The sequence below is a fragment of the Ammospiza nelsoni genome, chromosome 29, assembly GCF_027579445.1.
Source record: "Ammospiza nelsoni isolate bAmmNel1 chromosome 29, bAmmNel1.pri, whole genome shotgun sequence".
In the NCBI taxonomy this organism is placed as follows: domain Eukaryota; kingdom Metazoa; phylum Chordata; class Aves; order Passeriformes; family Passerellidae; genus Ammospiza; species Ammospiza nelsoni.
In genome coordinates this window covers 1308589-1322065 of record NC_080661.1, presented here as the reverse complement: position 1 = coordinate 1322065, position 13477 = coordinate 1308589, and the positions used below count along the sequence as shown (strand labels likewise).

At 51.5% G+C, this 13477-nt stretch overlaps 1 protein-coding gene across 1 annotated transcript; it reads left to right on the top strand.

Moving 5' to 3' along the window:
- Positions 1-587: 587 nt before the first annotated feature.
- Positions 588-6465, top strand: LOC132085196 (olfactory receptor 14J1-like). The gene is made up of 2 exons (XM_059490564.1): positions 588-611; positions 5695-6465. Exons 1-2 carry the CDS (start codon positions 588-590, stop codon positions 6463-6465), a joined length of 795 nt encoding a protein of 264 aa, XP_059346547.1.
- Positions 6466-13477: the final 7012 nt, after the last annotated feature.

Sequence of the window (13477 nt, the reverse complement as noted above, 5' to 3'; positions counted from 1 at the left end):
GTATTACAAAATTTAACGTGTCTATTAAAAAATCCATACCTTTTTAACAAGCAAAATATTTATTGGTCATTGGTTCTAAGTAACACAATTCCCTTCATTAATTCATTGACCAGTGTGGCTATTGATTTCTCTTTCTTTATGCTAACAGTGAGCAAATCCTGCTTAACACAGCTGGGAAAATCTGTTTGCATTCAAGAGAGATGTTAAAGGTGAGGATGGCACCAGCAGCTTCCATCTGCAACAGAGATCCAGGGAAAGGACAAGGACAGAGAATTCAGCTGCAAGACTCAGAGAATTCTGCTTCCAGAGATAATTTCTGCTCACACTATCCCTTGGAGAAAGGTGACACCATTCCAGGAAGCCTGGACTGAGCAGGTGGTTCCTGAGTGGGGTTTGTTGTTTAGGAAACCTGCTCAGGCTTTTCCATTCTTTCCTTCCCAACAGGAAAACTTCTCCTGGGCATGTGTGCAGGCAGAGCCCTGAGGAGAGCAAGTGGGACATGGTGCAAGGGGCTGGGACACAGAGCTGCCAAGCTCAGGGAACAAGATTCTGCTGCAGGGCACAGGGATTTCAGTCCCAGGTGGGCAATGACAGACATGGTGAGGCTGAAGGTGAGGAGCAGCTTGTCCAAACAGGATCAACCCTCAAGGGGCTCATTCTTCTCCATGCCCAGACCTCCTAAGGAGACATTCAGCATTAAGATCACTCAGGGAATGCTTCTGTCAGCTCTTCTCTGAACTGGAAAATAAAAAAATACTTGATGTGATGTGCATTAAATTTCCTCCTTACAAGAATCCCCACTCATTCCACTCAGCTGCACGAGCCCTGGAGACTTGAAGATCACTGAAGGAAGAGAAAGAGCCCTCAAGAGCTTTCTGTATTTTGATGATCCCCACTGTGGATTTGGAGCTCAGTCAGGACCCTCAGGCACTGAGAGAAGGATGAAGAAGGTGCTCAAGAAGTCAGAAGCAAAACTCCAAGTCCCCTGGAGCATCACAGGGCCCCACTGAGGGCAGGGAGTGCCAAAGGCTCCCCAGGGACTGCTGAGAGCAGATCCTTGAGGCCAGGATTGCAGGCAGCCAAAGGCTGAACTGGGAACTGCAGTGCTGAGCAAGGCCTGGGCTGGTTGGGGGAAGCAGAAAGACCAAGCCCCGAGACCAGCCTGGGACAGCAGGGCCTGTCCCTCACAGGTGGCTCAGGGCTGTTTTTGGGGCAGTGGGATGTGAGGGGCAGCAAGGACAGATGTCATAAACCTGTGTGACACTGCAGATCCTCATGGAACCAAGGGGCCAGTGGCACACTGTGGGAAGTTGTGGAACCAAGGGGATCATTGTGGCACTGTTGGGGCCCATGTAACCAAGGGGCCAATGTGACACTGTGGGGCGTCATGAAAACAAGAGGCCATTGTGAGCTTGCAGCCTGCACCCCAGAACACTGAAATGCTGGTGGTAATCCTTGACTTCAGTTTGGTGCACAGGAGAAACACCAACCAGATATTCTCAACATGGCCATATGCAAAGAAAGTTCCTCGTAGGAAGGGACTCACAGGGATCATCAAGTACAGCTCTTAATGGAATGGCTCACACAGGGATTGAACCCACAACCTCGGTGATACCAGCACCATGCACAAACCAACTGAGCTAAGAGATCAAAATTACACAAAATTTTACTGGCAAAAGGTAGGCAATCAAGGAACTTTGGCAAAGGGTTTAATAGAACATCGACTTCAACATAAACCTCTCATCATAACATTAACTTGAATAACTTAGCCCATTTAATCTTAAAACCTTTAACCCTGAAGATGTTAATTTACTCAAAAATGTTCCAAGTAAGTAGGATTAGAAGGAGAAGAAATAGAGAAAAACAGCAAGACAAAGATCTATAGAAAGACACACACAGAGGTACCAACAGTGCCTGTTGTGGGATTGATTGACACCTCAGTCAATAGGACCTGGGTTAGCACTGCCCCTGCTGTGTGATTGACAGCTCTGTCACAGTCAGATGAAGATGATTTTAGAGATAGTCGAAGAGAACCTTCGCTCTTAAACAGCTTATCTTAAAAACTAATACCCTATTAGTTGACATGGGCCATAAACACAACTGTGGAAAAAGCTATGAAAAAGGTGGAGGGACTTCGCAATTACAGATTTTTCTGGGTGGCTACTATTCATGGAAATTAAAAGCCACAAGACAACTGTTTTCTTAAACTGAAGTCTCCATAACATTAACAAGAGGAACTTCTCTCCTTAAGTGAATTGAAGAAAGACTATTCTAGAGGTGGTAAAATGACTGAAAAGTTTAGGGTTTGTCTCTTTACATTCTCGGTAAGAAAGAAAAGTGGTACGGAGTGGGGAAGTGTTCTGAAAATTTTGTTCTGATTCTTATTACACTTTCTTTAATTACTGGTAATAAACTTTTCTTTATACCCTTTAAAAGCTTTGAGCCTGCTTTTCCTTTCTCCTAATCCAATCTTGCAGCAGGAAATGAATAAGGATATTATAGTGAGTGCCCTGGTAATTAGCCAACACTGAACTGAAACTGATTTGACAAATCTTAAATTGGCAAACCAAAACCACTAGAGAAAACTTTCTGATGAACTGCACGAGACCAGAGGGAAACCAAAGCAGAGCCATGGTTTGTCAAGACTTGCCTGATCCTAATGAGCCCTGAGGTGCATTTGGAGCTGAGTCCTTGAACCTCAAGGCCAGACAGAAAATTGCACAAACCTTTCCAGGAGTCAAAGTCAGAGGAAAACCCCAAAGTGTCTCAAAGCATGAATGGGTCCCACTCAGGTCCATCTGCAACACAGACAACTCATGGACTTCATGGAGGAGAGAATTAGAGGCCAGGATGGCACATAAAACCTCTCAGAGACTCAGCGTGGAAAGGAAAATGCAAAGTACCCTAAAAAACTCGAGTATCTCAAAGCATTAATGAGCCCCACTAAGTGTCAGTACAAAGCTCTCCAGGGACTCATTAAAGCAGATAATTGGGGCCATGATTGCACAAACCGCTCCCAGAGTCTGCATCCAAAGGGAAACACCAAGTACCTTAAAATAACTGAAGTACCATGAAGCATCAATGAGCCTACTGAGTGTTATTACTGACAAAGGCTCTCAAGGGGCTCAAAGCAGATAATTGGAGGCCATGTTTGCAATAAACCTCGCAGAGACTCCAAAGCAAAAGCCAAAGCCCAAAGTCCTTTGAAAAACTCTGTGAGCATGAAGGAGCCCCCAGGGCCATTGCTGAGCAAGGCTCCCCAGGGACTCCTTCCAGCAGATCCTTGAGGCCACTGGGATGTCGGCTAGGGGGGGATGCTGAGGGCAGGACAAGGGGCTGACAGTGCCCAGCCTGGCTGGAGCTGTGCCAGGAGGCCCAAGGGCATCAGGACAAGGTGTCTCCTCCCAGCCCTTGGTGGCACAGACCCTGCTGTGCCCCAGGGCACCAAGACTTGTCTTCTCTTTGTCCCCACCTGTCATAACTGCTTGCAGTTCTCTGCTCTGCCTGGGGCCTGGGGACACTTTCTCGGTCATGTCCCTCAGTGGGACCCATTAAAAGTCCAAGAAAGTTTGGAGTTGGATTCTGACTTGAAGTTCTGGAGAGGTTTCTTCAGCTCCCTCTCAGGGACTGATGTTCAGGGCCTGAGCACAAAGCCCCAGAGGCTCATTAAAGTCCTTGTGCTGTGTCTGTGCTGATGAGCTGGGCTGGGCTCCTGGCACAGAGGCAGCTCCTGGTAAGCAAGAAGAGCTTCAAAAGCACATTTCTCTTGATGAGCAGCTCTTCTGCCAGCCCAGCAGGGCTGGGGCACTGCCTGCAGCCACCCTGGGCACAGCACAGAGGCACAGAGAGCTTCAATCAGTCAGGGCTGAGAAGGTGCTGAGAAGTGCCTGGGACAGAATCACTTCCAGCTCTTGGCACAGGAACCTCTGGCTGCAGGACAATGCAGCTGCAGCTCCTGGAGTGATCTCCTAAAGCTGGAATATCCCAAAGCCTACAGACTCTGTGAGTACAACTCTGGGTGTTTGTGGTGCAGGGGAGGTGAAATGCTCATGAAGCTCTGTCATGCTGAGGGGTTCTGGTCAGTCACTGAACATTTCCAAAACAACGAATTTTACAAAAATGAGGAAATTTTCAAAGACTAGGTAGGTATTCAGTTTCCTGCTATTGGAGAATTGCAGGGAGGAGGGATAAATATTAAATGTTGCTTCCGAAATACTATTATTAGTTTTGACAAGTGCCAGAGACATCCAAACTGTTATTTTTAGTGATCAATAGGTTCACAAGTGGTCCCTAATGTGCTTTCAGCCACTCTGCCCATGGACAGCACCAGCATCACCTTTGCTGGAGCCATCAGGCTCAGTCTCAGCTGTCCTTTCTCCAAGCTGCAAACAGAACCTGCCCCCAGCCAGCGCCCTGCAAACAGCCAGGGTTCTGCCAGGCAAAGGAGAGTGCAAAGAGATTTGGGGTCTGTGAGTGCTGGCAGGGAGGGATCAGGCACAGGGAAACATCTGCAGGAGGAAAATCTGCAGGAAGCAGAGAGATGATCAGGCAAGGAGAGAAAACAAACCCCAGCAATGCTGTGGCAGGGAGCGTTTAGAGATGTCCACAGGATCCCCTCCAGGGCAGCCCCTCCCTCTGAACAAGCCCCCTCCCTCCTGTGCCTCAGCCAAGCCTCTGCCCTCAGGGCTGGGGCTCCAAGGCGTGCAGCCCCTCCTGTGCAGGCAGAGCTGCAGCAGAGCCGTGGGGCAGCTCTGCAGCCCTGGGCCCAGTTCCCTCTGCAGAGCACAGAGCTGGGAGCAGCTGCCCAGCACTGGGGGCTCTGGCAGGGGGCACAGCTGGCTCAGGGTGACACTGTCCCCAGTGCCTGGCTCTGGGCAATGCTGTCAGTGCAGCCAGGGAAGGAGCTGCATCTCTCTCAATCCAGTGCCATCATAAGGACCCTGAAGTCTCCCTGAGATTTCCGTCCAAGCTGGGAGCTTCTATCCAGGGTTCAAACCTGTCCTAGAGCATCTCTGAGTTATAAGATTGATGGGGAAAGGCAGAGGTGTTGTGACACTGGAAGTGCTACTGGTTTAGTGAAATGAGCCATGTGAGTCCTTGGCTACAAATGTGGAGCTGGGCTGTGGTGGATCCATCTGCTCTCAGCAGTACCTGAGGAGCTTTAAGGAAAATGTGGGAGTTTGAACATCCTCCATTTGAGAACAGTGAAAGCCCAAACAACTGCCAAACAGAATGAGCTGAGGGATCATCTCCCCTCAGACTCCACTTTGCATCACAGATTTTTCTCTGTTCTCCCTGAGTGCACCAAAAATGCTTTCTGATATGAAGGAGGTTTCTGATATGCAGGAGCAGCAGTAGGGATATGGGAGAGCTTATATAGAAAACCTCCAAACTCAAAAAAACTAAAGTCCATGTCCGTGTATTACAGAGGAGGGTGTATGGGAATTGGCTTTGATTTTGGGTACAGGTATATCCTCCAACTCTTCACTGTCTTTTTCTCCTTGAACAGGTCCCCATGTGCAGCCTCAGCAAATGTCCAACAGCAGCTCCATCAGCCACTTCCTCCTGCTGGCATTGGCAGACACACGGCAGCTGCAGCTCCTGCACTTCTGCCTCTTGCTGGGCATCTCCCTGGCTGCCCTCCTGGGCAACAGCCTCATCATCAGCGCCGTAGCCTGCAGCCACCACCTGCAGATGCCCATGTTCTTCTTCCTGCTCAGCCTGGCCCTCAGCGACCTGGGCTCCATCTGCACCACTGTCCCCAAAGCCATGCACAATTCCCTCTGGGACACCAGGGACATCTCCTACACAAGATGTGCTGCACAGTTCTTCTTTTTTGTGTTCTTCACTTCAGCAGAATTTTCTCTCCTGACCATCATGTGCTACGACCGCTACGTCTCCATCTGCAAACCCCTGCACTACGGGACCCTCCTGGGCAGCAGAGCTTGTGCCCACATGGCAGCAGCTGCCTGGGCCAGTGCCTTTCTCAATGCTCTGCTGCATACAGCCAATACATTTTCCCTGCCCTTGTGCAATGGCAATGCCTTGGATCAGTTCTTCTGTGAAATCCCTCAGATCCTCAAGCTCTCCTGCTCAAATTCCTACATGAGGAAATTTGGTCCTCTTATAAGTAGTGCTTTTCTGTTTTTTGGTTGTTTTGTGTTCATTGTTTTCTCCTATGTGCAGATCTTCAGGGCTGTGCTGAGTATCCCCTCAGAGCAGGGACGGCACAAAGCCTTTTCCACCTGCCTCCCTCATCTCACTGTGGTCTCTCTGTTCCTCAGCACTGGCACATTTGCCTATTTTAAGTCTCCCTCCATGTCCTCCCCATCCCTGCATCTGGCCCTGTCAGTTCTGTACTCAGTGGTGCCTCCAGCCCTGAATCCCTTCATCTACAGCCTAAGGAACCAGGAGCTCAAGGCAGCAGTGAGGAGACTGATGACAGGATGCATTCAGCAACATTAAACTGCTGGCCCAGTTCTGCAAATCACTTGTAATAAAAGTCATGTTTAATATGTCTTGTTGGTTTCATCTTGGAGGTTCTTTTGCTTTGCTTTACTTAATATAGTCAGCAAAGAATTTTAATTCTCAGTACTATTTCTCTATTTTTTTCTCCACCTTTCTCGTGGCAGTAGCCTGTGTCAATGAGGGGCTGCCCTCTTGGTGGCTTTAAAGGTACTAAAGGATCTCCCAGCAAAGTTTTCTGCAGAGATGCCCTTTTGTTGCCTTCTCTGGATCTGCAGCAGCAATGTCTGTGTGCAGAGCTGGGGGCAGATCAGTGTTAGCCCAGCAGCTGTTCCCAGCAGCAGCAGCAGCAGCACTTGGTGTTGCCAGTGCTGCTGCCATGGCCCTGCCCCGCTGCCCTGGTGGCCCTGGTGTTGCTGCAGGGCCTGAGTGCTCTCGGGGCCTGGCACAGCCCTGGGGGTGGCAGTGCTGGGGCTGCAGCAGGGACAGGCCATGGGCACTGCTGGGGCAGCGCTGACGCCTCAGGCCAGGGCTCTCTCAAGAACACACCCAGGCCAGTGCTCAGCACAGAAAAGCCCCGTGAGCAGCCCCAGGCTGGCCGTGGGCAGGCTGGGGGCAAACAGCATGGCTGGGGCTCTGCAAGGGCCCTGGGGCAGACGGGAAGGAGCAGCAGAGCAGGGACTGATCCATCCTCAGTGCGCTGCACAGCCCATGGCAGCGTCCCAGAGCATCCTCATGGAGCTGCCAACAACATCCCCCCTCTCTGCAGCCCTGGCCTCTCCCCCAGCTCACACAGGTGCCCCATCCTTGCAGGCACAGACATGGCAGCACAGGCTCAGCAGCCCCTGTTTGCATTGCACACAGCAGGCAGGAGCACCCCCATGCTGTTGGTGTGGGGACATGAACCTGAGGGAGCACAAATGCCATCAGCCCCTGGGGCCAGCAAGGGCTGGGGGACACCAGGGAAACCACTCAGATTTGTCCTGGTCTCTGCAGTCAGCCAGAAAGTTTGTTCCCATCAGCTGGGAGTTTCCTGTCCCACTGCAGGTGCTGTTGCTCAGAGCCAGGGCTGCCTGGCAGCCACCCCCAAACTGCCCTGAGCATTTCCTTGGCTTCACCTTTGCTTTATTTGCTTTTCCTTGCTACAGATTTCTTCCTATTGCCAAGCCTTTTTTCCTCCCTTGCAAACAGCCCATCCCTGTTTGCCCTTTCCTCTCTGGCCGCACTCCCCATTGCAGTTCCTGACTTGGCCCCATGGGAACATCCCTTGGGGAGCAGGATGCTCCCTTGCCAGAGGCACCCCAGGCCAGGGGGGCACATCTGGGCTGCTGTGTCTGGCTCTGGGGCTCCCTGTTCTGGGCAGTGAGGAGGAGCTGCAGAGGCTCTGCAGGATTGACAGAATGGGCTTTGGGGCTGGCAGGAGAAGCTGAGGGACCTGGGCTGCTGGAGCTGCTGAAGAGGAGGCCCAGGGCTCATTCGGCAACTGTTCCAAGGGTGGTTTCAGAGAATCCCAGAATCAGCGAGGTTGGAAAAGATCTTCGAGATCATCAAGTCCAACCTGTGCCCTGACACCACCTTGTCTCCCCGGAGCCTCCTCTTCTCCAATATAAACCTCAGCTCCCTCAGCCTCTCCTCACAGGACTTGTGATCCAGTTCCCCCACCAGCCTTGTTGCCGTTCTCTGGACACGCTCCAGCCCCTCCATGTCCTTCCTAAACTGGGGGGGCCAGAACTGGACACAGCACTCGAGGTGCTGCCCAACCAGTGCCTAGGACAGGGGAAGAATCCCTGCCCTGCTCCTGCTGGCCACACCATTCCTGATCCACTCCAGGAGCCATTGGCCTTCTTGGCCACCTGGGCACACTGCTGGCTCATGTCCAGCCTGCTGTCCATCAGTGCCCCAGGTCCCTTTCTGCCTGGCTGCTGTCAAACCACTCTGTCCTCAGCCTGTAGAGCTGCAGGAGTTGTTGTGGCCAACATGCAGGGCCCGGCGCTTGGACTTGTTAAACCTCACCTTTTTGGATTGGGCCGTGCATCCAGCCTGTCCAGGGCCGTCTGCAGAGCCCTTCTACCCTCCAGCAGATCCACACTCACAGCCATCTTGGTGTCACCAGGATTCCATGAGGTCCCAGAGTGCCCCAATAGTCTCCATGATTCCATGAGGCTTCCCAGTGTCACAATGTGCCTTTGGTTACATGGGACCCGTTGATGTCACAAAATCCCTCACATCCTTGGGCTCTGCAGTGTCACAATGGCCCTTGGTTCCCCAAGACCCTGCAGTGTCACAGTGAATCCTTGGTTCCATGAGGTCTGGCAGTGCAGCAATGCTCTCCTTGGTTTCACAGTGTCACAATGGCCTCTTGGTCCCAAGGGCCACCACGATGTCAAACATGTTTCCTTCATTCCAGGAGTCCCTGAGGAGCAGCACTGGCCCCTTGGTTCCATGGGGCCCTGCAGTGTCACAATGGCCCCATCATGACACCAGGTCCTGCTCTGTCACAATGCTCTGCATGGTTCCACAGGGCCCTGCAGAGTCACAGTGGCCTCTTGGTTCCAGGAGGCCTCAGAGTGCCACAATGAATTCCTTGGTCCTTCAGTGTCACAATGGAGCCCTGGTGACACAAGGTCCCGCAGTGTGACCAGGCACTCTTGGTTCCATGGGGCACCACCATGTCACAATTGTTCCCTCAGTTCCCAGAGTCCTTGCAATGGAGCAATGGCCCCTTGATTCCTTTGTCCCCAGGCTCTCCCAAGGGTCTTCTTGGTTCTGTAGTGGCACAATGGCCCCTTTGTTCCACAAGGCCCCGCAGGGTCACAGTGGCCTCTGTGGTTCCAGGAGAACCCAGACTGTCACCATGGACTCCTTGTTTCCATCTAGCCCCACAGTGTCACAATGGCCCCTTGGCTCTGTGCTGCCATGCAATACACAGTGTCACCATGGTCCTCTTAGTGCCACCAGGCCCTGTAGTTTCACAATGACCCCTTGCTTCCCCAGGGCCCTACAGTGTCACAATCATCAGAGAATCAACGTGGCTGGAAAAGACCTTGGACAGCATCAAGTCCAGCCTGGGACCCAACACCACCTTGTCACCCAGGCCATGGCACTCAGTGCCACATCCAGTCTTCCTTAAACACCTCCAGGGACAGTGAACTCACCCACCTCCCTGGGCAGCCCATTCCAATTCCCAATCACCCTTTGTGTGAGGAATATTCCCTAATGCCCTGCCTAAATGTTCCCTAGTGCAGCTGAAAGTTGTCCTGTCACTGTTCCGCGGGAAAAGAGTCTGATCCCCACTTGGCTGCACCCTCCTGTCAGGGAGTTGTAGAGAGTGATGAGGTTTCCCCTGAGCCTCCTCTTCTCCAGGATAAACAACCCCACCTCCCTCAGCTGTTGCTCACAGGACTTGTGCTCCAGACCTGTGGTGGTATTCACAGGGGTCCCAGGAAGAGGAAGGAGACGAGGATCTGCCTCCATGTTTCAGAAGGCTTGATTTATTATTTTATGATATATATTATATTAAAAGTAAATTATATATTAAAACTATGCTAAAAGAATAGAAGAAAGAATTTCATCGGAAGGCTAGCAAGCAAGAAGAAGAATGATTAACAAAAGCTTATGTCTCAGACAGAGAGTCTGAGACAGCTGGACTGTGATAGGCCATTAATTATAAACAACCACGAGACCAAAACCAGATCCACCTTTTGCATTCCCCAGCAGCAGATAATCATTGTTTACATTTTGATCCTGAGGCCTCTCATCTTCTGAGGAGAAAAAATCCTAAGGAAAGGATTTTTGACAAAACATGTCTGTGACACAGACCCCTGCCCAGCCTTGTTGCCCTTCTCTGGACATGCTCCAGCCCCTCCATGTCCTTCCTAAATTGGGGGATCCAGAACTGTACACAGCACTTGAGGTGCTGCCCAACCAGTGCTGAGCACAGGGGAAGAATCCCTGCGCTGCTCCTGCTGGCCACACCATTCCTGATCCATAGGAGTTCCAGAGGTGGGATGAGGGAAATGGTAGGGAGGAGGTGTGGAAAAAGTGTTACTGATTGTCAGCCATGAAGGGTTTGATTTTCATATAAGTTCATGATGCATTAGAAGGTTCTGGGGGTTCAACTGGAAATTGCTGATATCAATCCATAAATAGTAAAAGAAAACAAGACAAAACAGTTCTCTCTGCTTTTTTTTTTCAATATAGCAGTTTCACTTTTAATACACTTGCGAATTAACAACAGAAATAGTGAAAACTTAGATTTTTCCCTGGGGCTTGTATTGTTGTGGTGTTTTGAGCAAATGTTTATGAGCTTTTCTCACTGAATTCCTGAATTGAAGTGCTCAAGAAAGAAGAAGCCTCTGGGAGTAGTAAAATTCATCAGCAACATCCAAGTGGCTGAGGATCCATCCCCAGCAGAGCAGCAATGAATAGAAATGGGCACAGCTTGGTGGCTGCACCAGCTTTGGGATTGGCCCTGGGCCTGGAGCAGGAGCAGCTCTTGAGGGCCCCAAGGCCACGGCTCTTGTGCTGCCCTGGGCATATGGGATGGCAGCAGGGACTGCAGAGCTCTCAGCACCTCAGCCCGAGGGGAGCAGGGCAGCAAGGGAGCTGCCTTGGGGCAGCTGGGGCTGAGTCCTGTGGCAGCTGCAGCTGCTGCTGTGCCCTTGCCAGGGGCTGAGGCCGTTGGGCCAGTGGCCAGAGCAGCCTGGCCAGAGCAGAGCTGTGGGGTCAGAGCTGGCTGGGCTGGGCTGGGGAGAGGCCCTTGGTGCTGCCCAGAGCTCAGGGCAGCTGGCAGAGCTTGCAGGGAGCTGGGCTGGGCTCCGAGAGCCTGGCCCAGAAACCATCAGTGTTGGTCTCAGTGAGATGGTCTCATCCCGGCAGAGCGTGCAGGGGCAGGACTCAGGCCAGGCCTTGTGGGGCAGGGCCAGCACATGTACAAGCATTGCAAACAGGCAAGTGGCCCAGAGAGGAGGCTGCTCTGTCTCCTTGGTGGCATGGACAGAGCAGGGAGGGGGCCCAGGACATTTGTCAGCACCAGCCTCTGTGCCCATGTATTGGCAGCCCTGGCAGCTGAGCCCAGCTTTAGCCTGGGCTGAGTTTGGCTGTGGCCCAGCTCCACCCTCCTGCAGGGCTCAGGGCCTGTTCCCGGCCATGGCCAGCAGCAGCTCTGTGCCCCATGGCCTCTCTGCTGGCCCAGGGGCTCCTGGCCTGGGCTGGGCCTGCACAGGGGCTGGGCCACCATGGCTGGACCAGCACAGGGCCACAAAGGGGCCACGCAGCCGCTGCCGGGGCTGACAGCAAGGCCAGGCACACACAAGACATTGCTGAGCATGGCCTGCGCTGGCCAGGCCTGACTGTGCCAAAGGCAGAGCTCAGCTGCCCTTGGGGCTGCAGCAACAGTCCAGAGCCCAAAGAGCCTCCATGGCTGTGCTGGAGACCAAGGCTGCAGGAGGGAAATGCAGGGCTGCTGCGGGATGGGGAGGGCATTGAATTCCAGCACACACCTCAGCTCTCTGATGATCCCGGCACCATGCTGGGCCCTGTTTCAGATGGAAGCAGAGCAGATGTTGATGGGACAGGAGCCCTTCAGGGCTGTCAGGGACCTGCAGCTTGAAAGGTGCTCTGCTCTCCCTCAGGTGCTCTCTGAGAGATCCAATCCCAGGTGGGCACCTCAGGGCACAAATGGCACTGCAGTCCATGGGCACACAACTGATTTCTGCCTGGAATGTAGCACAGGTTTTAATCCCTGTTTATATCATTATATACAAGCAAATCTTTTTTTTCTGGGTCATTTGAGTACTTTTAAGAAATGGCAAAATTTTCCCATCAGGAACTGGAGTTTCCTGGATCTACTGGATTCTTCTTCAGATGGCAGGAGAACAAGTACTGATCTTCCCCTCCAGCTTTGCCACCAGCATTTAGTCTAATATTTCATTACTCTTTTTCTTCAGCTATTTTGAGCTCTCCTGTTAAAATGGCCATGTCTAAGGACATCTCTTCATTTAGAGCAGCTGGATCTATGTCCTTCCCCTTGCTCCCAGATTTCTTCCTGCAGCTGTTCTCTGGTCTGTTCAATGCATCTCCCCTGAGTGGCTTCTTGCTTTGAGCATCAGGGAGTTGCCCAATCTTTCAGAAGTTTAAATAACTCCTTAGTCATCATCTTAGTTGTAGTTTTATCTTTTATATCCCCTCTTCTTATGTCTTTGTCTTAAATCCTTCCTATAAAGCAATCCTTTGTGTATGGTGAACATGTCAGATGTTGCTGGGATGTCACAGGGAGCTGAGGGAACTGTCTTGATATTTGTTAAATTTTATGTTCACATTTTTTTATGTTGACCATGAAGAGAAACCTTTTGGTGCCTCTGAGTCTCACCAGTTCCTGGTCCCTCAAAGTACAGAAACCTGATGACTTGTGGCTCATACTCCAGGGTCTGCACTTGGGCCTGCCTCCATAGCCAGAGCAGAGCTCCCTTGTCCCAGAAAGTCCTTTGCAATGCAGGGATGAAGGAAACAGGACAGGCTGTGGGGATCAGGGGCAGGGCAGAGGCAGGGAGAAGAATGACTTTTGCATTTGATGGAGTTGTGCCTTCCCTTGGCTTTGTTGGCTGACAAGAAATGAACATCCCTCTGTGTCTCAGGCAGCTCCTTCTCCAAGGAAAGCAAGTGGGAGTTGGAGCCAAGGAGCTGAAAGCTCCAGGTGCAGCCTGGACTGGAAGGAGCTCAGATTTGCACAAGGCTGCTCTGAGTGCCAGGGCTTGGATGGGGGAAATGGTGGGCTGGGGACAGGGACAGAGTCCAATTGATTGTCAGCCATGAAGGGTCTTGATTTCCATATCTATTCAAACTGCATGAGGAGGTACTGGGATTCAGTGTCAATTGGAGTTTGCACATGTTAATGAATCACCAGTAAATAAAAAATAAATTACAGAACCTGAAGAAATATTTTCTGGCCCTGTCTTTTTAAATATAGTGTATTCACTTTAAATAGGCTTCTGAAATCTGTCGAATTAACCAC

Bases quoted from the DNA above. Each gene is read 5' to 3' on its own strand.
- LOC132085196 (XM_059490564.1), top strand. From the start codon at position 588: ATGACAGACATGGTGAGGCTGAAG. The intron at 612-5,694 runs GTGAGGAGCAGC...CACCACCTGCAG, and splicing joins CAGACATGGTGAGGCTGAAG to ATGCCCATGTTCTTCTTCCT.